The sequence below is a fragment of the Artemia franciscana genome, chromosome 9 (genome assembly GCF_032884065.1).
Source record: "Artemia franciscana chromosome 9, ASM3288406v1, whole genome shotgun sequence".
In the NCBI taxonomy this organism is placed as follows: Eukaryota; Metazoa; Arthropoda; class Branchiopoda; order Anostraca; family Artemiidae; genus Artemia; species Artemia franciscana.
The window spans coordinates 45921374-45943089 of NC_088871.1; the positions used below are offsets into that span (position 1 = coordinate 45921374).

At 33.7% G+C, this 21716-nt stretch overlaps 1 protein-coding gene across 1 annotated transcript in view; it reads right to left on the bottom strand.

Annotated features, from left to right (window-relative positions):
* Positions 1-17963, bottom strand: part of LOC136031477 (sorting nexin-2-like) — a 102288-nt gene extending 84325 nt beyond the window's left edge. Inside the window, exons 1-4 of the mRNA XM_065711109.1 lie at positions 17825-17963; positions 12791-12928; positions 6368-6605; positions 2069-2227 (exon numbers count right to left, since the gene is read on the bottom strand). Coding sequence (XP_065567181.1) covers positions 2069-2227; positions 6368-6605; positions 12791-12928; positions 17825-17908 — 619 coding nt within the window. The 5' untranslated portion in view covers positions 17909-17963. The remainder of the gene's footprint in view (positions 1-2068; positions 2228-6367; positions 6606-12790; positions 12929-17824) is intronic.
* Positions 17964-21716: the final 3753 nt, after the last annotated feature.

A 21716-nucleotide genomic window follows, 5' to 3' on the forward strand; every position in this document is an offset into this window, starting at 1 on the left:
TATACAAAATTAATCTGTAAACATTTAAAGATGTTACTTTAGAATTTCAAATTATATCTTTTTTTCATACTCCTGTATCACATTACCATTACTAATTTCCAACGGGTAACAGCCTGTTTTTCAATATTTTTTGCATTACCTTTCTAGCTTACTGAAATAAGCACTAACTAAATCGAATCTTGAAACGACAAAAAATTTGACTTGAAAACCTGGAAAAAGTGACAGACTGAAATAAAAGTGACAAAAAGTGATTTTAGTGACTGCAGCCGACCCCTGTACTAATAATGAGAATTAGCTAGGGCTAGTTTGACCCAGTCAGTATTTTTCCAATGACAAAATTCTGTGAGAAGCTAAATAACCGAAATAGCAAAATCTCATTGTGAATAGGCCTCTAGCAAATTCTGAAAAAAAAAATCAAAAAGATATTTCCACTGAATGACCAGCGTATTGACCTCGTATTATCAATCTAAGCACTGTAACAATTATCCTCTTTCTCGATTGGTCATTTTCAGACACTAGCAGATAGCTCGGATTATCAAAATTTATTACCAATAATATTTAAGATAAGATTAATAGGTGCATATAAAGGAGTAATCGCTTAAAGTTGAACACTTTATGCCATTAAGGTAAAACTCTGTCGATAGCTAAATAACGGAAATAGCGAAATCTCATTGTGAATGGGCCTCTAGCAAATTCTGAAAAAAAAGAAATCTGAAAGATATTCCCACTGAAGATCAGCAAAGTAATTATCATCTCGATTCTTTCGATCTTTCTCGATTGGTCATTTTCAGGCTCTAGCATATAACTCGGATTATAAAAAATTATTGTTCATAATAATCACAATATAAAGGACTAATCGCTTAAAGTTATGATTAGAGCGCTGAATGGGAAAAAGTAGGCGCACTTAAATATCCCGTATTAAATGTATGTAAATTTTTTTCATTCATAAGAAATGTTCTGACATATATTTTGCTGTGAGACACATCCTGTAAATACATTTTATATGTCATTATTTTCAATTTGGTCAGATAAAAGGAAGTGCTACATTCAATATAGTATGTGCTACAGTGCTACACATGATGAAACAGTGCTAAAATTGCCATTTTGTGCTCAGGTCACAACCCTGGACACATGTCATGTATCCATATGTCACTGGACATATGTCATTTAGAAGTTCTATAAAACTGGCATAATTTCCTCAACGATTTGGTCAAATTCACTTTCGAGAAACACTTCGTGTTCGAAAGCCAATTGGTGATAACAAATTTTGATGTAGGCCTACCTGATTAAATGATGTAGGCCTACTGATTAAAAAGAGAGACAGTGAAATCTGACTCCATTTGCAATGGCACTTGTCCAAATTGCATCATTACTCCTAGATTTTGCTCCCTATTACATTCAGACAAAAAGCCATTCAGAAAAGGAATTTAATAACTTTATTTTGCACCTTTTTATTCCTAGTTTTTTCATCTTGTTTAGCTTCACCGCACTGTTTGTATGTAGGATAATAAATAATTACAAAACTTACTTCACATATCGGCTTTCGCCAGAATACTGGTGCAATTGCCAGAATGATGGTTTTGAGAAATCCGTGCATGTGGTTGCCCAACTAGACGTGTTTTCATCTTAATCTTTGTAATCATTTGAGTTTGCATTTAGATAATTAAAAAAAGACCACAAAAATTCAACCAAAACGACAAGAGGGATATATTTCAATTCAACTAAAGGAACTGAATTAAAGGGTATTTAATAGTATTTACTTAACGTGTTTTATTTAAATATAAACTACAAGATTTTAATTAGATATAAATATTTGATAATATTTAAGTAAAATAATAAAAAATCCCATGATTTCATGGTGAGAAGTGAGCATTGATTTTAATTGGTTTAAACTGTGAAGTGTTTGTAAGCCTATTATATTATTAATTTTTTATACAGGGACAAAATAATCCGCCTTGTTAACATCTGATTGGTTTTTCTATGTGAAATTTTAAACCAATAAAAAAGAATGGAAAGTTGGTGAGTAAGAATATTTAAAAAAATAATAGCATTGTAGTTAAACACTTACCGAGCTCAAGAAACTCCCTAAAATCGGGATCAGCTTGCAATATTGGATGACTAGCAGTTCTATTCAAATAGCGTTCAAGTGCCCACCTTCTCTTTTCAACAAAATCTGCTGTATTCGCTTCACCGGTTACTTGTTGACTAATAACTAATTTTGTTGTTCCTAAAATGGGGAATAAATTAAGGAAAGAAGAAAACAATAAAAGCTCAATCTTTAGCTATCTAAGTCTTTTACCCTGAAACAGAGATAATTTTGATTAATAATTTTAGTACTATTCACGCAGAAAAGACAAAGAATGAGACTAGTGCGTAGAACGACAATATTGTCTCCTTGGCTACAACTTGAGTTGCAACTGGCTGTACCAATGCGTTCCTGCAACTTGAGTGGGAAGATGTGCTGACTCAGCAGGATATCGCGAAGACTAGACTCCTTGTCGATACCCTAGGCCCCTCTGCAGGGAAGAAAAACTCAGATCTAAGGTAAGGATGAGAATAACAATTTTGCCGAAAAACGAATTATACACACTTCATATTTTCTTAATGGAGAGGAGGAGGAGTTTTTATTCTTGAGACGAAATTCCGGAAAGAAATTTTTTACTAGTTAAAAGCATTAATTAAGAATGTAGCGATTAACTTGTCACGATTAATCCTTTCAAACAACCGATCAATAATTTTGTTAAACCTTAGAGGTAAATGGTGGATCCCCCACTCCCCAATATTTCGTAATATTTGCCTACAATTCCTTATAGTTCCCATTCATTTTTTTTTTGAACTTACAAAAACATTCCCCCTCCATCATTATCAAACAGAAAATCCATGTGTACACGTCTAAAACTAGTTGTGTGCATTCAATTTGCAGATGAAAGAAGAAAATGGTTTAATATGTAAAGATCCATTCACAATGAGATTTAGCTACACCAGACCTATTCATGGTAGAATTTAATTAATTTCTAAAGCTAGCAAGCTAGAACCAGTAACAAATTTCAAATTTATTTTAACTTTTCTGAAATTCAGTTAAAGCCAGCCAATCAGCGGAAAGTAATCAGTTAGCCAATCACTTAAATGTAATCAGTGCATAAAAAATGTATTGGAATTTGCAAGTACAGAACGTACTAAAGCAAAACAAAATCTTAAAAGACTGAATTTCGTGAGGAGCGAAAGTTTAGATGGTTTTATTTAATACATTTTATTTAAAAATAATAAGTTTTAATTATATTTTTTAATTACAGTTTTAACAAGTTTTAATTAAATTATAAGTTTTATTTGTTAGTTTTATATATTAAATTTGGATAATTTAGAGAATTTAGATGGTTCGAACAAACCATGCTCTATGATGCACATACTGGAACGGATAAAAAATCAATGCAGGCCCTAAAAAACTGCTCAAGAAATATAAAAAAAAACTTCATGGTTAATTAATTTGGATAATTAATCAGAAAGCAGGGTTCATGCCGAATAAATCAACAGCCAAGCAGATATATACTATTTGTAAAATCACTGAAGAATGTGGCGAATTCCGTCACGTGACACTCATTGGTTTCTTGATTTAAAAGCAGCATTTGACTTAGTATATTGCGACTCTCAGTATAATGCCTTATGGCTCACATTCCAAAAATGTTTATTTTGGCTTGCCAGAAAAACATACACGACTCATATGGCAGACGCATACTGACACACAAAGCTTCGTGGAGGTAAATAGATATCGTAGCCAAAGATTTGACACCACAACTGGATTAAGACAGGGTTGTGTTGCAGTTGTTTAACTGCGCATCGATTGTATAATAAACCAAATCTCAAAGCATCTGAATTTCGGACTACAATTTGGTGACAGAGCTCACCAAACAATATGAGCCAACACGATAACGTTTTTTGCCCTCCCTGCGATATTTAGTGTTGCATCCTTTGCGGAGCTAGAAGACGCAGAAAAAGCAGGGTGACGCAGAAGAAGACGCAGAAAAAATGTTTCTCTGGCTTGCCAGAAAAAAACAAAAATCATCAAGCAGACGCATACTGACACACAAAGCTTCGTGGAGATAAATAAATGTCGTAGCCAAAAATTTGACACCACAACTGGATTAAGACAGGGTTGTGTTGCAGTTGTTTAACTGCGCATCGATTGTATAATAAACCAAATCTCAAAGCATCTGAATTTCGGACTACAATTTGGTGACAGAGCTCACCAAACAATATGAGCCAACACGATAACGTTTTTTTGCCCTCCCTGCGATATTTAGTGTTGCATCCTTTGCGGAGCTAGAAGACGCAGAAAAAGCAGGGTGACGCAGAAGAAGACGCAGAAAAAATGTTTCTCTGGCTTGCCAAAAAAAAACACAACTCATCAAGCAGACGCATACTGACACACAAAGCTTCGTGGAGATAAATAAATGTCGTAGCCAAAAATTTGACACCACAACTGGATTAAGACAAGGTTGTGTTGCAGTTGTTTAACTGCGCATCGATTGTATAATAAACAAGAACTCAAAGCATATGAATTTCGGACTAAAGTTGGGTGATAGAGCTCACCGGACAACATGAGGCAACAGGATAGCGTTTTTTGCCCTCCCTGTGATATTTAGTGTTGCATCCTTTGCGGAGCTAGAAGACGCAGAAAAAAAGAGTGATACTTGGCTAATATATGAAGAGCGATGCTATGCTTTTGAGTTCATCCTTTGAATATCTTTGTTCAAAAGGGCCGAAGATAACGTCATGAAGATGCACCTTCGTTACCTTATTCGCCGGCCGTCATGGGATGACCTACGTCCAAGTACACAGCTTCAAAGGCTTAGTCTTTTTAAACATCGATTCTCATTTGTGTTGAGATCAACACCCTACTCCCCAACCCTAGCCCTCGAAAACAGATGAAAAATAATGTGAGACACGTGACAATCCTCTTGTAGAAAATAAAATGAGCGTAATTATCTGTTTTCATTAGCAGTTTCATTACTTATCTCCCTAATTATCAACTGATACACACTAAGCCCTCCTGCGGTTCCTGACGACCAGGTTAGCTTCACTTTAGGAGAAGAAGGAGAAAATTTACAAGGTAACTTGAAGAATATGGCCCACGCTTTCTCTTATCAAATCCCAATGATATTGGCCTCTCACTCTCACCCCAATATTGCAGATCCTACTATATGAAAAATTAAACCACTGACCACTGTTTATTTGAATGTAACATGCTAACGCCAACGCGGCGTACCTTCAAAATAATTTGTTAAAGTGCCTCAAACTGGACAAACTACCACCCTCAGTTAAAAGCCTAGTAGACCACACTATCATAGAGAAGATTTAACTCGAAATATACACCAGGATAATTCAGTGCATGGAACCCAAGGGGGCAACTACAAGACAAATAAATTGCAGTAGCCGTTAGTATGCCGCAACAAGAGGGAGAAAAAGGAATAGGCCTAGTTAGTATTGGCTATAAAGCCCATAGTTTCTAACAGAACAAGAGGGGTACTTGGAACAGTTTTACAAGAAATCTTTTTTTTTCAAACAGTTCGTGGTAACGAACTGTAGTAAGGAGCGACCCGGCTCAATAGTAACCAAAACTCTAAAAAATTGAATTTTGATATCAATAGCTACATCAAAAGAATCGCATTTTAATGCTGATTTTAAATATATAAGTTTCATCAAGTTTAGTCTTACCCATCAAAAGTTACGAGCCTGAGAAAATTTGCCTAATTTAGGAAAATAGGGTGAAACACCCCCCAAAATTCGTAGGATCTTAACGACACCATCAGATTCAGCGTATCAGAGAACCCTACTGTAGAAGTTTCAAGCTCCTATCTACAAAAATGTGGAATTTTGTATTTTTGCCAGAAGACAAATCACGGGTGCGTGTTTGAGTACAGTTTGACTCTTTGCCACAATTCTACTTTTTAAAACAATTAAAAGCTTTAGCGTAAAGAGCGAGGGATTGCGGAGGGGACAACTCATTTCATATACGGAGTAATTTCTGTTCGTTTTAAGTTTTAATGTCGCTCCTTACTTTCAGCTAAAAAAATTAGTTTTTTTTTATTTCATCTGAAAAAGAGATCAAAATAAAGTTTAAGTTTCAAAAATTTTGCTTTTTTTTTACTGCTGAAAATGACAAATTGTTCCTTAATCCAGACCTTGTGTGGTTGCTATTAAATTATAGAACTAACTCCAACATAAGAAGTATTTTCTTTTATTCATATAAACCCTCTCAGAATCAAAATAAATAAATCCTATAAAAAAGAAAAATTCTACTTGTGTGGGTAACAAAAAGCACATCACGTGTTTGTTATATCATAATGAACAAAATTCTGCCGAAACTCACCAACTAAATTTTTGTCGGGAGCAGGAGGAACAATTCGGCCCTTGTGCAAATATTTTTCCATAAGTTTTGTGTGCAACCCAAGAAAGTCAGAAAATCTTCGAGTGACTACCATTTCTTGCTTAGAAAAAAATCTGATATTCGTCCTGGTTACAACTCTATATACCAAATAGGATGACATCCCATCACCTACTTTCTTTGGCTCTGCAACTGAGATTTTGATATAACCTTCTGATCCAGCCTAAAGTATTAAAAACATTAACACACTAAAAAAACATTAAGAGTATTAAAAACAACAGATTAGAAAATACACCGTGTTGAAACTTTTTAAAAAATCTGACGGGTAAAAGCAATCAAAAGGTGTGGTCTTTAAAAGCAAAATTTTAGAGATACTTTTTTAAAGGCTTTATCCTGCCAGATTGTTTTCACGGACACGAGAGAGAGGTTAACCCCAAAGTAATCCTGTGTCACATTATTTGTCTTCAACGTTTTATGTCTATTTATTCATTTTTAAAGAGGTCTAAAAGCAAAAATGAGTGTGTTATTCTGAGCAACAAGTTTTTTTCTGCCCATAATTTTTAGAATTCTAATGCATCCACGGTTTTATCTTGCGCATCTTTCCTTCCAATAAACAAAACCTGAAACATTTCAGATGAAATAAAAGAGTAAAGTTGAAACTTAGAACACACAAAAATTAATACTACTCTGCAACGTTTACCTGTGAAACCAGTACAAACAAAACAAATTATGACATTCTCCATTGCTTGTAGGTTTATACAAAACTAGTGTTTTACTGAAAACACAAAACCAACCAACTGAAAACAAAAATGGTGTTTTAGGAGCCACAAAGTCATTACATGTCGAGCAGAAAATAACAGACCAGGCTAATCTTTAAAACGTTCATCATCTTTCATCAGCCATTATATTGATAATTTTTAGTATACAATTTAAATTCTCTCACGTGCTCGAGCATGATATAAAATATATAATATATATATATATATATATATATATATATATATATATATATATATATATATATATATATATATATATATATATATATGTATATATATATATATATATATATATATATATATATATATATATATATATATATATATATATATATATATATATATATATATATATATATATAAAATATAAATATATATAAAATTTAAATATACATATAAAATATATAAATAAACAAATAATATATATAAATATATAAATAAAATATATATAAAAAAAAAGTTATTTAAAGAACAGTAAAGGACATATTGAACTTAAAGTCAGCAGAACTAAATTCATATAATAATTCAAACTCAGAACGGCTAGAAGTTACTACTAAAGAATAAATGAAACCCAAAACAAACAGAAATTCAATAAACAACCACAACAAACAAACATGCAACAGGCACTAATGTAAACGAACAAATAAATTTCAAAACGAGTAAAGCTTAAATCGAATATGCAAATCAAGCTTAAAACAGATAAAAATCACAACAAGCAAGAGTTTGGCTTCTGCTCCCTTCCCTAACTCTAAAAGTGTAAGGCCTACTACGTCATTTGTGCTTTACAGAAAACGATTTATATTACAAATTCTCCTTTGTACTTATAACATTGAAAACATAATTAAAATAACAGTTAAATAAAATCTTAACCTTCCAAGCTTTCAGCATTCAATTTCATCATTTATCAAATATTCAGTTTCATTTTATAAGTTCTTTGGAAGGACAGTTCAAGACAGATAAAGTTTTCAAACGACTTATATACCACAAATTTTGAAAATAAACATAAAATTTACAGTGAAATAAAATGTTGAACTGGTGAGTTTTCAGCAATTAACATTCTCTGTTTGTTTTGGGTTTCATTTATTCTTTAATAAAAATTTTTAGTCATTTTGAGTTTCAATTATTATAGGAATTTATTTTTACTGATCTTAAATTTAATATGGCCTTTACTCTTCTTTGAAAAACCTCTTTTTCGTAAGTTTGTTAACTAATTTTTGTTTGTTTGTGATTGTCATGTATTTAGTTAACTATAAATTATATTTTAAGAGGTAGAGATTTAGAACATTTATCTCATTCCCAGAGAAGAACTTCTGGGAAAAAAACTTATCTTTCTCTGAAAAACTTTTATTTCTCGAAATTTTTTTTCAATTGACTTCTGTTCCTTTTTGATTGCAAAGGTTTGGTTTTCGTCAATATAATAAATATGTCCTCAGTTCTTCATGTCTCTAGGGTAAGAATCTATTTATTTAACTCTAATTTAATAGTCCTATATAGTGGCGTTTGGATTTATTTCAATAAACCCTTGACATTACCTGAAAGTTTCAATTATATACCACCAGCCGTCCCAAGAACGACTGGTGGCATACAATTGAAAACTTTTTAAGTGATTAAATACATCCACGCTTCAATGAGGTGCCATTTTGTGCCATTTTTTTTTTTTTTTTTTTGCAAAACGTCAGTTTTGGCCAAAATAGGATCAAAAGGCTAGAGAGTGCAAATCCTGAGATAGCCCCATCAATTTGTCAGGGTCGTAAAATCAACTGTTAGTCTAGAGTCCTCCATCTTGAAACTACTTTTATTACTAACAACTCACTGCAGCACCAAGCTGTATGAGGCCAACACAGCGACGCACGCTCCTCCTCCATCTTAATCTATTCAAAGGCTCCCTCTTTACACCCTACCAGGAAGTATCCATTTCCCTTAAATCTTTGTTTACGACATTCTTTCACCCCAAGCGCTGACGATTTGCTTTCCGTTTATCCCTAGATGGTTGGCTGAAAAGGACAATCTTCGGCAACCTGTCATCCTTCATCCGCAGAACATGTTCTAATCATCTAAAGCTTTCTCTCATTATAGCCCTAGACAGCGGGATTGAACCACGCTTTTGTACAGCCTATTTTTTGAAATACGGTCAGTCAGTCGGGTATCCAAAACAATCTGTAGGCAATTTCTCTGGAAAACAACTAACAAAGCTTCGTCCGTTTTTTGAGGCGCCCATGCTTCAGAACTATATTTGATCACTGTCATTACTGCAGCTTCCAATATTCTTATCTCGGTTTACAGAACCATCTTGAAAACCGAGGAAAATTGCACTTTAGTGTGGACAGTTCGCCATGGTAGCACTAGTCTGTCTTTCTTCTTCTTTTTTCTCAGAGGTGATTGTGTGAACCAGAGTTATTAGATTATTTTTAATACGAAAGTAATTTTAATAGTAATTAAGAGCTTTAGTGCCATTTTAAAGTTACAAGAGAAATTGCGCCACAAATTATTGTTATTTTGTGCCACAAAACAACGCTTATGGCCTAGTAGGTTTTAAATTGTGGTGACTGAAAATTCTAAGATAGCCAACTGACTTAACACTAAATAAGAGCAATAAGTGAAACCCAACCCTCGAAACGCCAAGTTGTGTTTGCTATTTTTTTCTTTAGGTCTTTTTACCCCCCTTCCCGACAAAATTTGTTAGCCGACAGTTTTATTAACAGCTGCGTTTCCACGAGGTAAAAAGAAAATTGTTACCAAACATCGTTAGAGAATTTCTCTAACAAAATCGATTGATCTTGGACTAGATTGTTGTACAAACAGACGTGCAATATTAAAAAAACAAGGTGACTATTTTATATACAGTAGAATTTGACAAGAAAATCCATGACAGATAATATTTTCAGTTAATGAGTTTATTTGGTCGTTTTTTTTTCAAATGTCTTAAGGAATAGACTAGCCTAGGCTAGTAGACCAAACTATATTTTTTTTAGCTTTTATTTTTTTTTCACATTTTCCCCAATTAATACGTTTCTGTATATTGTTAGTCAACAGTTTTGTCAATTAAAACGTTTGTCTCTATAGACTAACAAGCACTAGTTGCGAGCAGAAAGCCTATAACGTTTCCTCCTGCTTCTGCTTAATGTGGCGGGGCCTCATCGTGCTTCAGATATTAATTACAGCAATAAAACAGGTCCAATCGCTCCAAAGCTTAGGATGATATAGAAAAAGTATTGTGCTGTTCGTACTAATTTCTTTCAAGCTATGTCAAATAGTGGCTGTATTCCAGGTTGCAAACTATATTAACTTTACTTCATCTGTAAAAGTTACTTGAAGAGATATCCACCGGGAACGGTTGTGAAGTAACTACTCTTTTATTAGACCTATATTATTATATATAGGTCTAATATATACTATATTAGATCTATATTTTATTAGACAATAATGATCTTCCCCTCTAAGCATTCTCTGGAAGTCTCAACTTAATACCATAATCAATTCTTGGGATACGCTATTTTGACAATTTGCATGCACACAGCGTCTTTTGATTCAATTCGAATTTCCCCGCAATGCTGTTAATGGAGTAGTCTGGTAGCAGCAGTGGTGGTAGCTGTAGTAGTATTAGCAGCATGCAAATATTTCCATTCTGATCAGATCCCTTATCATTTCCTGAATTTTCGAAATTAATATACTCAATTGTACCTGAGTTACACCCTTTTGACAATCCTTATACACGTAATGTGTTTTGATTTAGTTCGACAATCTCCTCGACATTCTCTGAAAAGCTCATCTACACGCCCTTCGTCTCCTTAGAAAGAAAATTTCAAACATGCATAAATTTCTCAATAATATATTCTATTTGTAAACAATGAACGAACTGCCTAGCTTACAGTCCTTGTCCTGAGGACAGTAGGGAGGTTGACCCCCTAGGATATATCCCCTAAGGATATAATTAGATCCTTTAAAATTCCGATTAGGTGTGTTTTGGGAAACGATAGGCTTGGGGGGGCTGATTTCCCTCCATTCATTTTACACTCTTAAAAAGGGCACAAAAACTTCCGACTTCCAATTAAATGAGCTTCATCCGATCCAAAGCTTATACGACTAACCGTTCCATAAAAATCTTGTATGCGCTCGGGGCATAACTTAAAACCCTTGCGTTGAGACCTAAAGGGGGGGGGCGTCCTCAAAGACATAATTTCTAGACCTTTAAACTACGCTGAGCAAAATGGCTATCTCAAAATTCTGATTATATGTGTTTTGGGAATTCATGGGCGTGAGCGGGGAGGGGTTTATTGCCCTCCAAACACTTTTGACTATTAAAAATGGCACTAGCCCTTTCAGTTTCCAATCGAATGAGCCTTTTTCGAAGTTTTTACGACAACAAATGGCCATCTCAAAATTTCTATCAGATGCATTTCGGAAAAAATACGAGGTGTGTGTGTGTTTGGGGGGGGGGGGGTATCCATCACCTACTGATAACTTTTAATCTAAAAAACGGCACTGAAATTTCTGATTAGCAATCCAATGAGCCCCCTTCGAAGTTTATCCAATCACTTTTTCTATATAAGCCTTATATGCCCCTCAAAGATATATATCATCCTCAAAGATATAATTTCCAGACCTTTCACCTACGTTGAACAAAATGGCTATCTCAAAATTTTGATTGGATGTATTTTGGGAAATAGTGGGCGTCGAAGAGGTTTAGTGTTACCCTCTAATCACTTTCGACTATTGAAAAGGGCACTAGTTCTTTCAATTTTCAATCGAATGAGCCTTTTTCAAAGATTGTATAACATCTCCTTCAACACGAAGTGCCTGGTCTAAACCAAAAACCAAACAAAAAAAATGAAAATAAGTTAATAAATATACATTGTGCCCACATTGCTCTTTACTTTGGCAGCGCTATTCTGCTGCCTGTGATATATTTTTGCATGCCAATCAAATCACCCTAGGTCTCTCGAAGTACAAACAGCCTTGACTGTTTATAGCTTAAAATGGCTGCACAATGTCTTGTGGATGACAGATGGCCAAAGACTATGCTTTCAGGCCATCCCTCAAAGGCCAAAAGAAAAGCGGGTCATCCCTGAATGGCATGGAAAGAGGTCTTCAGGAAGGATTTAAAGGACAAGCTTCAAGGAAGGGAGTAAGGAGTAGAGCTTTGAATTTGAGAAGAGGGGGAGCTCGTACTGTTTTGTTGGCCTCGGACGGCTTGGTGCTGCTGTGAGTTGTTAGTAGTAGTATTAGTAATTAACTAAACATAATGAACAGGTCTAGATAACCAAAACAAATAGCCATACACTTACAAATTCTATTGATGATTCACCAGGAAATAAAGACACCATCTTTCCAAAATCTAGACAAAAACCAACTCCTCATAATTTAAAAAAAAAAGATGGAAATAAGCATAGAGGCTGGACCCTTTAGCTCTGGGACCTAAAGAAAATTGAAATGATTTAAGGCTTTTACTTCTTTTTTTTTAGTCAAGAGTTTACAAAAGACTTTTAGACAAGAAGTTTTCCAAAAAATAGATGGGAAATACTCTTCATATTTCTTCAATAAAAAAAACAATCCTGGAGGTAAGCATGCAGACAGAACCCTCTAGCTGAAGAAGTAAAAAAAAAAAATTCAAATAGTTTAACTGTCATACCTGATTCAAAGGCTCTTGTCCACCTGCCGTGGTGGGTGCTATTGGTTGGCTTACTGATGGACTTTCATCATCATTCAGATCAATCTCTTTATCAGCTGGATTTGACATTGCTGACTTAAAAAGTGATGATGTCAAGTCCTACAAAGAACATAAGAACTTCCATAATTTATCATGATTAAAGAGAAATATTAAGAACAGCATTGTTATGTGAAGTCAATAAAAAGGGTTACTGCAGCTTTCTTAACGTTTATACTAGTAAAATTTATCTTCAAATGCATGAAGATTTTTTGAAACATCTTGTGCAAGGGCCTATGATAGCTTTTATGGAATCAGGAATGTTATCTTATAAACAGGTTTACTTTCACAGGGTTATATCTGTAATTTACGTTAGAATCAACACTTGTGAGCCATTGTTCCAATAATATTGTCAATTCTTGAATAAGATAAATAACTTTATAATCGCCCATAATGCTCTATTGCTTTTTTTTGTTCAATTCGTATTTTTCGAGAAATAAACTAAACTTTCAGAAATTTAGCCACTATACCATCTGCTCAAGCATTCAAGAAGATATTTGGACAAGATGTAGTTCACCACTAAGACACTGAAATATGATAGTATTTGAGTGAGTCTATGGGATCTAGCCACAACAACTAAGGGGCTCCATTTATTATGTAATCACTAGTATAGAGTGAATCTGGGATCTAGCCATAACAACTAAGAGGCTCTGTTTATTATGCTATCACCAGTGTGGAGTGAGTCTACAGGATGGCAAACTCCTTGATCACTCCAAGATGTGATTGAAGATAGGTTTAAGGTAATGTTATGCCACCATGAGCCAACTATCCTGCAAAAAGTGAGAATGTATTCTATTGAGAAGAAGCATTTGGAAGTTGGGTATTCTTTTCTCCCAAAAATAATTCAAAAGGCTTTATCTGACTTCAGCTTTTTGGTTACACTACCAATATACCATGGTAATTAGGGCATTCCTATTTTAGTTATTGTCAGAGTACATGCTAAATAACTCAGCTCACAGGATTTGAGAATGCTAGAGAAAGGAAGATACCTACAAGCACAGGTCACTTCATGCTCACTCCTTTAGACAGAAGGGGGGGGCAGTCAGAGGATCTTTCCTAAGGGTAAAAATACAAGAAGCAGGTTTTTAGGCAAAAACTGCTTTTTGATCTTCCAAAAAGAGTGTTCTTTTGACCAATCTCATGTGAGAGTTATCAACATACCCCACCCTTCCTCTTTGTTCAGATATATCACCACCTTTACCAAGACTTTCCCAATTGAAAAAAAAATCTTACCACAGTGGCAGAATATGATTTATCTGTCAATCAACAGCATGCACACTCACAAGGGAAGCCTTTGAAACACTGGCCCTTTTCCAAAATACCAATGTTTTAAATTACTTTCTAGTACTTTCTGTTTAACTTGTTTTTTTTACTTTCTTTTTATACTCTTAGTGATTTCTTAAGACCAAGTTATAACTTTTGACAATAGATTAATTCTTTAAATAGTAGGCTATAATAAGTTGTATCAATATTTAAATTTCCTTTATCTTTGTTAATTGAATATCACATGATTTTATTATTATTTTTTTTTACTTTTGTCAAATTTGGTGAAAGCTCAGGTGGAAACAACAACAATCCTTATTGGTTCCTTATTTTAATTGTGTTTTTGCTGTGGATTCTTTCCCAAGGCAGAGAAAAGTATCTACACTGTCCCCATACTCAACCAGATAGCAATTCCTTGAATATAGGCATGTTTAGGCATGAAAGTCTTTTCCTTGGGTTGCAAAAGTTGGTATGCAAGTGTTTCTAGTTCAAAAATAAGTCAATACCAGAATAAATAAGCAACTAAAGAATCAAAACCATGAGTTCCAGTGGAAATGTTCTATTTTAGACTGCCCCATGGCGCAGCTTTAGGAGGGATTAGATTTCTGGTTCAGGGATTTGATATAAACCCTTAACATTTTAAGGGCTTTTTATTTTTTTACTTGTATCCATGAATGTAATAAGGTACAATCAAACAAGCACTTCACACTTCTTTGCCAGCAAAGCACATGCAGCAATTTCAAAGCCCTATTTATGCTTCCTCAGCCCTACAAGTGGATCTTATGCAGACTGTGAATTAACCCGACACTTGGATTGTCAGCTTTAATGGAACAGAACAAAGGAATTTATCTACAGATTCAATATAGTGCCAAATCACTGAAGTTTCACCTTAGAAGCCTAGAACAATCAGGAATCCTCTACCTGAAGGAGTCTTTTGTGTCAAAGCCTTCTATCATTTACCTCAATAGAAATTAGAATAGATGCATAAATACTAGCTATTAAACAGTGCAAATAGCAGCATGTTGACCACCTGCAATGTGCCTGGGCACATGAAATGCATAAGCACAACAAACAAATGCTTACATAGAGCCAGTATGGTATTATACTTAAATACATAAGCAACCATTTGAATCTCTTCTAATATGAAGAAAGATACATAATTATGTAGCCTATATGTAATAAAATCATGATAATCAATTAACAGAAAACTGTAAGAACACCAGGTGCATCAAACAGAGACAGGGTTATTTACCCTTTCCCCTCTGAAGACTTTGTCTTTATTGTAATAATACTGTTTTTTGGTATTTTCATCGAAAATACCTTTATTTTTTATTTTAATTTAGAGAAACTGAACAAAAATAAATTATCCCCCTCCCCCCTAGATTTTGAAAAATACATTTGCCACACAACCCACTCCCTCTCTGATGCATTTTTGTGAATTGAAACCCTTGAAAACCACTAGCTTACCTTCATCAGAGTTTTGCTAAAGTTATAGTGATACTTTTGGGTTGTTTTTGATGATAGCTTTAATCAATCATAAAACCCAAATACTTTGTTACCTTTTATCTTTTTATTTGAATTCTATCTAATATTAGTTCTAAGTTAGTTTCAATGCCAGATGTCCAACAAAATCAAATGCAATTAGTTTTGACATAATTTAATCTTAAGATATTCAATAAACTTGGTCATTGCCTTTCTCAATTTACCAAAAAGTAGATTAACTGATGGGACAACTATAAGTAAAAAAGTATCATATTATCATACCAGCCCCTGACAAATACTACTTAATTCAATAAATGAAGATTTAAAATAAAAGACAACTTAGTGTAGACCCTAATGGGATAGGTTATCCCACTAGCTACATAAACTGAACACCTGTTCACCACAATTTGCTTCCAACTGCTCAAGTAAGAAGTACACCACAAGAAGCTCTTTCAAGTCAGGCTGATTTTATCCACCTTATGCAATAATAGCTTATGGTCAATTGTGTCAAGTGATTTCTTCAAACCTAGGAATAAGGCAGCTTGAATCAAACCCACTTTGAAGGCCTTACATAGTCAACAAGTTTAATTGTAGCCACTTCAGTTGATAATCTTTTCCTAAAACCAAAAGTGAATGTTTATAAGAATTTTATCATTTTCAACATAATCACTAGCCTAGATCCAATTACCTTTTCATATATTTTTGAAGAAAATGAAGAACAGAAATGAGTCTTTAGTCTGAAGGATCATCTCTCTTACCTCCTATACACAATATTATTATCTCAGCAGCCTTCAAAGCTTCTGGGAAAATCCCTTTTTTATTGATTCATTAATCAAATGACATAGAATTGGCATTATAACTGACTGAACTGACTTAATAACCTTAAGAGAAATCCAATATACACCACTTGAATTTGAATGCATTCTACTGATGATTTTACCCACTGCAGTTACATCATAAGGATTAAAAATCAATTGATTTCAGACTAAATTATTTTGGGAACCTGTTTATTTATTTAATAAATAATTTTTTTTATGGTATAACTATATCATAAAAGGTAATAATTGTTTTTCAATGCTTGTGATCTAATTATGGAATATACTAGCTTAAAAAACAGTGAAAAGTTGAATTTTTTCTAAGGTAAGCAAGGATTTACACTTTTAATAGTACTATAGGATCAAATTTGACCAAAATATAAGCTGTAATGCAGAAAAAGCTCTGTTATATAGAGAAGGGGGAAGGGGTATAGGCCCTAGTTAGGGATGTAAAATAACTTCCTGGTATATACTTTAGCCTGTAGACACATCCCTGAAAGTTTCAATTCACTAGCCCAATGACTTTCCAAGAAAGCAAGGAGTCAATGGACTAGAATTTTACCATTTTCAGTAACCAGTTGCCCTTTCTCTGCCTTTAGTTCTGAAAATGCAATTCCTGTTATTTGAGTAGAGTTTTTAGCCATATTAATGTTTTTTTTTCAAAATTTAGGAAATGTATGTATGCATATCTTTAAAACTTTATAAAATGGAACTGAGCAAAGTTATTAAGCTGAAAACAATTTTGTTGTACTTCAATTAAGCAGAAAATCTATTTTGCAAGGTTTCACTTTTATAACACACATATTTTTAAAGGTCATCAAAGGTCAGGGACCTCAAGAGGGAGAAGGAGTGGAGGTAGTTGCTTCAATATACCTTCCTGGGACATACTTTAGTCTGTAGATTCATCCTTGAAAGTTTCATGTTCATAACCTAAACCCTTTCTGAGATAGCAAGAAGTCAATTAACTAGAATTTTACCAAACAATTTAACAAAGATGCTTGTTTGAGATTAAGCAATTCACTCAGCATTGAGTACTCATGTGACCCTTTTGTCATTACACTGCTTCCTGCAAAGTGGGAATAATTATGGGGGATTATTGTATGTGCAATTCTTACAAGACAGGGCTGGGGTGCATTCAAACTGGAAGCAATTTTGAAAATGTAAGAAATATAAATTTTCTCAATGTAGTCCTACTGAAGTAGTAATTTTTTATTTTCTCTAGATAGGGATATAAACTGTATTAGTTTATAGGATAGCCAAGAGAAGTGACACTCCCTGATAAAATTATAGCCTAGTCAGTAATGCAGTATTGCGCTGGAATTTATTAGGCTAAATGGACAGTCTAGGCCTAGTCTTCTGTTTAGGTGGGGCTTTCAAACAGGGCCTGCCCAGTACTAACTTCTTTGGTTTCTTTAAATATGTCTTCATCACTCTCTACTCTACTAAATGGTTGTCCGCTTGAATCTTCCACAGTTTCAGACATAACAAATTTTAATCAAAGAAATCTTCCCCTCTAACTTGTTTATTCTATTTCTTCCTAAGAGATATTAGGCAGAATACACATGAAATTTGAAGGTTTATCCGGGACAAGCCCTATCTTTACGGCAGAAAAATATTATTGGCAAATTTCCATTAAAAAGCTAAACACTTTTGCGTATTCTATTCTAAACAGGATGAAATAACGAGATAATTCCTTTTATGGTATTTAAAAATCGCTAAAAAAACGGTAAATTTATCATGCTGATTTTATTTAATTGTTTTTATGCAGATGACGCAAAAATTTACTCCAACAATTAGCTTGAAAGGTGTTTTTAAAGTCGAAATAAAATCAAGTTTAATTTGCAATTTAATTGTTCTTAAATAAATCAGACTTTGACGCAAATTTTAGAAGAAACAGTGAAAACAATTGTTTTCGTCATTAACATCAAAATGTCATTCAAAAGCCAAACGAAAGGCAAATCCTATGACGGAAGTTTGACACAATTGCGTTTTATGCCAAAGACAACGTATTGCAATTTAATTGTTTTTAAATAATTCAAACTTTGACGCAAATATTAGAAGAAACAGTGAAAATAATTGTTTTCTACACAATTGCATTTTATGCCAGAGACAACGTATTAAGAAAAACGTTAATGCAAATCAAAAATCTTGAATGGTCATTTCATGTGCATAAGGGAATGGGGAATTATAGCTCTGCAATCAGGTTATTTACTAAAATAATCGACTTGAGTTCGGCAAAACTTAATAGAAAGAAAGAGCTAATTTTCCTTTTCTGCCCTTGAAGTAATGAATTCGATCCATTTTTCTTTTCGATACTTCATAGGTTCTTGTCATTAGGTGTTGTCTAGTCCTCTGATTCTTATCACTAGGGTATTTCGATAAAAAGTTGTGGAGTCTCGGCCAAACTGCATAAGAGACTAGTGTTTCTTTATCCTATTCGAATAGCAGATAATCTGCAGTCAATTAATATGATCCATGTCAAATTAGGCCAGAAGTAAAAGTTGACATTCTAGTAGCGCCTAATCTGAGACCAAAATTGACATCTTTGGCAAAAAAAGAACCGAACAAAATAGTTTTTGGGTTTCAGACAGTCCAAATCTTTCACACAATTTTATAGCTTCCATTTCTTCAAAAATAACGCGTGTATTTTATAGCCAAATTTGAAAATTGAGTATGTTCGTAAACTGTGGAACATCAATGTATTTTTTTGCTAAAATTGATTCTTCCTGTAATTAATTAAAAAAAAATCCGAAAAAGAACCTTTTAAAAGAAAAGTACTGGCCATATTAAACTTAAGATCAGCAGATACAAATACTTGTTAAAATTCAAACTAAAAAAAAAACAGAAATTACTATTAAAGAACAAATGAAACCCAAAACGAACAGAATTTAAATAAACAATCATAGTGAAAGAACATACAACAAGTACTAATATGAATGAATAAATAAACCTTAAAACGACTAATGTTTAAATTGAGTATGCAAATAAAGATTAAAACGAAAATAATATTTTTTTTATTAAATTATAAGTGAAATCCAAAACGAAGAGAAACTAAATGAACAATCAATGCAAACAAACATAAGATATATACTAATGCTAATACAATTGAATATTAAAATGAGCAAAGCTTAAATTGAGCATGCAAATCAAGCTTGAGACGAGCAAAAACCTGTTTAAACAAAAGAAGGAGTTTTGGCTCCTTCTCTCACTGTAAAGTTTAAAACCTACTGCATCATTGGAACCTCACTGAAAACGAATTATATACGAATATTTCCTTTTGTAATTATTACAATATTGAAAATAAACATAAGAAATTCAGTAAAATGAAATTTTGAACTGATGAGTTTTCAGCAATTAATCTTATTATATATCAAATATTCGTTTTAACTTTATCAGTTCTTTCCAAGACTCTTCGAGACAAATATAGCTGTACTACAAACAAAAGTTTGGATACTGCTTCCTTCCTTAACTGTAAAAGTCTAAAGCCTACTACGTCATTGGTGCTTCGCTGAAAACGAATTATGTTACAAATGTTTTCTTTTCCACTTATTGCAGCATTGAAAAAAAATACGGTGAAGTAAAGCTTTGGACTGATGATCTTACAACAATTTATAGCAATACATACCAGACGTTAAGTTTGATTTTATTTGTACTTTCAAAGACTTTTCAAAACACATATAGTTTTCAGTAAAGCGCTAGTGGAGCAGAATATTTAGACTTTTACAGTGAGAGAAGGAGATGATTTTTGTTCGTTTCAAGCTTGATTTGTATATTCAATTTATGCGCATATTCACTCTTGAGAAAGAAAGAGGGTCGATTTGACAGCCGGGTTGTAAGGACCTATAAGGGATCTCCGTTTGACGGGTAGAGTTGTCCTGTTAAGAAAGAGATATGATTTAAACGGCCATTACATAATCAAAGCGTGATGTCTATTCAGGCGAGGTGAGTTTTGAGCATGGGCCATTATGAATGTAAAAATATTGGTGAAACTCTACTTTAGGGCTTTAAAAAACCACTTTAGGGGCAGATAAATGCAGCTTTAAGGAATGAAATCACAGAATAAATATTTTCTTTTAAGCTGTTTTAAAGTTCCTATCTCCAATTAAATACAAAAACAAGGTTTTTCAACTAAAAGTAAGGAGCAACGTTAAAACTTAAAATGCACAGAAATTATTATATATACGAGGGGTCGGCCCCTCGTGAATATCCCGCTCCTTACGCTAAAGTTTGAATTTTGTCCGAATTCCTTAAGAATGGCTCCTGAATCACAAAAGGCGTATAATTAGAAAAAAACAGCTCTCTTAAAAGTACTAAAAACCTTTAGTGTAAAGAGCGAGGCATTGAAAGGACACACCTCATATACGTAATAATTTCTGTTCATTTTAAGTTTTCATGCTGCTCCTTACTTTCAGTTGGAAAAACTTCTTTTTATTTAATTTCCAATCGTTTTAAAATAATAATGGGGAATCTGCCTTCCCCTTCATGGATAATTCCCTTTCCCATGAAAAATTTATCATTGGAATGATCTTCCCACGTACCCCTCCCCCCCCCCCCCCCAAAACCACAAAAATTGTCAACTAGCTTTCAGCTTTCAACTAGCTTTCGTTCAGTGCGGACGAACAAAAAAAAAATCTTTTTCTGGATATTAGCTTGTCTTGAAGAGTGAACACAAGCTAATTTAATCGGATTATTTTTTCAAGTTATAAGGATAAACTAAACGGAGCGGGGAATGATTAAACGAAGAAGATTCACCAAATACCTCGGAATCAATGTTGATGAAACCCTACCATTTAAAGAGATCATGTGAAGTCAGTTTGGAAAATATTGTCACGTAACTTAGGTATCATGGGCAAATTAAAATATATTTTCCCCCCAAATGTTCTACGATTGTTAAACTTTTCCCTGATTCATCCTTACATTTTGTATTGCTCGTCGATTTGGCTTGGTACTTTCCCTTCGATAGTTCGTCCAATCCTTGTGATCCAGAATAATGCTATCCGAGTTTTTTTGTGGTGTTTGGAATCAGGAGTCTTTGAGGTCTGTGTATATAGATTTAAACATAATGCCTACAGATGGACTACGTGATTTTTATACGTTGATTTTTATATGTAAATATTACAGTGATAACCTTCATGATTTTTTTACAGGAATATTTTGTGAGAGGTCTGATGTTCACCACCACATTGCTCGGATACGGGGTAATACCGAGGTTCCTCGATTAGTTTTAAGTAGGTCTTCTTTTTCACTTACTTACAGAGCTTCAAAACTTTGGAATAAACTGAGTATAGATA